A 2943-nucleotide genomic window follows, 5' to 3' on the forward strand; every position below is an offset into this window, starting at 1 on the left:
TATAATTATTTTATTGATGAAGTTTTCTAGCATTGGCTATTGGGAGCTGTTTCCAGTTGGTTCCTGTTGCCTTTTGACATGCTTCTACTTTTTCTGGGCATTTTATTATTTTTTGACATCATTAGATGTTCTAGGCTCATTTATATTTTCCCTGTCACAGCCCTAGAATTCATCTCTTTCCAAAGAGCTCTGGTTCCTTTTAGTGCAGAGTGGTACTTTGAAACCAAGATCTGTATACTATATGTGTTCACTGCTACTCTTGTGTCATTGATCTGAGGCCCTCTTAGTGGACAGAGCTAGGAAAGAAATGTGTGTATAATAATCTATCCATACACATAAATCTATATTTCTATAATACTTTTTATATATATTATAAACTGTGTTCATACTGATACTTAGCAGCTTTTATTAAACCTGGATTCTTATATAAAACTTCTTTCCTTACCCACGCCCCCTTTTAATCAGCTCTTACCTTTACATTCTCACATGAATGTGGATTTTGGTTTTACTTTATCTCTTTCTGAGACTTCCTAAATCTTTTTGGAATGTAGGTGAAAAAGAAACAATTAAAATAGATATATAAGGTGTTATTTTTTTTCGAGTGCTTAATTTGGCTCTTAGTGCTATGAAGCATTAACTATTTATTTTTATAATTTTAATAGGGAAATGCATCTGACATTTTCTCTGGTGAAGATCATCGAAACCAACTTATGAAACTCCAACGCTCTTGTGAGGTATGAATGTTATGTCTCCTAAATGTAGTTTTCCAAAATATTGATATAAATTTTTCTTTACCTCATTTGATGTCATTTTACTATTAATAGAAATTTTGCTCTACTAAGTTCTGTATGATTATCACTCCCCTGTGATACATTAAAAAAATTCTATTTGGAATAGCATCCCTAGGTAAAATAATAAAAATGTAAAATAAAAATAATGACTATTGTAGCTAAAAAAAAGAACAACCAAAACTGCTCAAATATTGTTGTTTTTTTTTCATCTAGATTTCTCAATATTGAATTAATTTTCTCTATAAAATCTTTAAAAGAAATTGCCTAATTTGGATAAAATTTAGTATGTGCATATTATTTAGTATGTAAGTGCATGTCAAGATATCTCAATTGAAACAATCGCAGCCTACTAATGTTTTTACAAGAGTATATCTTACATAGTTTTATGGGAATTTTGTAAAAATTAGCATGTTGGTAAAGATTGATAGAAGTATGTAATTATCAAGGATTTTGTGAGCAGCACACCCTAGAGGTAATGAAAGTTTCTTTTTTAAGAAGTATTTCTGTCTTGAATAAAATAAGCTACTTTGAAAAGTAAAGAATATTTTTGTGAGTCTTTATCATCATTATCACTGAGAACAGAAGTACAGTGCTTAAAGGGAATATACCGAGTCTTCTGGGGAAGGATGTACAGAGGGTGGGCTGTAGTGGGGAGGGAGGGGGCTCTGGTTTTGAGCAGGGCTATACCCCAGGCTTGCCTCGCATAAGCATCCATGACGACCTAGGTGGACACTGCTCTGCCAGGGCCTTCTGAGCGGTCACGCAGGATGTGGATGCGGTGGGGTATAGCAATTACGTTAAGAAATGCTCAGGTTCCAGAGTCACCCCTGAAATGGGGTATAAGGGACCCACTCTGTTTCTCCTGATGTGCTAGCTGTCTCCTTTCTTCAGCTTCTTTCCTCATCAGTCTGGACCACACGGTGCAGCACTTCCATCTTTTCTTTTTCTTCCTATCCCCGTATCCTCTTTAGTAGAACCTCGGTCTTGTCCAGGCTGGGAAGCAGAGGGGAGGATTTCTGCTGGGACCCGTCTGCTGCCCTGTAATCCTTCAGCAGCTCTCTAGTCAGCTCCCTGTTCCATCCCCCACGAGCTCCAGACACCCCAATCCTCACCTCTTTTTTAAATGGAGAAATTGGAAGGTGTGGAGCAGAAATTCTTCTGTCTCGATTCCTCTCCCCACAGTCAACAAACTTGCCTAGGATCCATCCCTCCAGGTGCAGGCCAAGTTTAGCTCCAGACCTCCTTACCGACCATTCAGATGGGGAAGGTGTCGTCCTCTGTAAGGCTAACTCTTCCCTGGCGTCTGCATCTGACCCTCCTTCCCTGTGCTCCCTTCATTTGGTCATCCCTCTCTAATATCTTCAGCTCTGTCTCTATCACTCTCAGCATATTCTCCCATGGTTTAAAAAAAGTCACTTCTTTCAGCCTCCCATCCCTCTTTAGCTGTCATTCTTTCTCTCTCCCTCCCTTAATAACCCAGCTCTTTGAATGTCATTTATATTCACTATCTAAACATCAAACTTTCTGTTTTTATCTCTCTCTTTTTTCATCATAAAAGTAAGACATACAAACATAGTTCAAAGAAAAGTTAAACAGTGGGCGTAAATGAAACGTGGAAGTCCCTACCCATTTTCTCTTCACCTCAGTCCTATACTTTGGAAGTAACTCTTTTTAATAGTCTTTATTTTAAGTTCTATTCGTGGTTTCAACCATTGTCCAAATAATATACTCCATTTCTTTTTGTGTTAACTTTCGGTGTTCGCAATTAACTTACCACTATAAAAGATGAGGAATTTAGCTCTTACTTCTTCCCCACCCTGAAATTAGTTATACTTTTATTTGTAGTTCTTCTTGCTTACTGTTAGTTTTTTATCCATAAACTATTACTGTTCTATCAGCTTTAGACAGCAATCCCTTAGCTATAGTCATGCACTATCGTATAAGAATTAGAAATTAGCATTCAGTTCACTATCCTCTACATATCTTCCTTTCAACTCCCATTTCTCTCATTTCTGAAACTGTTACCATTTATAAATTCTGCTCTTTAAACTATCAGTAAGTCTTCCATATTATGGATATAGGTTATTTCTAAAAGTAAAAAGCATATAATCGGTGCTTATAATACTAAGATTTTATAAACACTATTTTCTGT

At 36.6% G+C, this 2943-nt stretch overlaps 1 protein-coding gene across 1 annotated transcript in view; it reads left to right on the forward strand.

Annotated features, from left to right (window-relative positions):
- Nucleotides 1-2943, forward strand: part of BEND2 (BEN domain containing 2) — a 53698-nt gene that overhangs the window by 13233 nt on the left and 37522 nt on the right. Inside the window, 1 exon segment of the mRNA XM_025046606.1 lies at nt 663-734. Coding sequence (XP_024902374.1) covers nt 663-734 — 72 coding nt within the window.

Source organism: Pteropus alecto, unplaced genomic scaffold, assembly GCF_000325575.1.
Source record: "Pteropus alecto unplaced genomic scaffold, ASM32557v1 scaffold23, whole genome shotgun sequence".
NCBI classification, from domain to species: domain Eukaryota; kingdom Metazoa; phylum Chordata; class Mammalia; order Chiroptera; family Pteropodidae; genus Pteropus; species Pteropus alecto.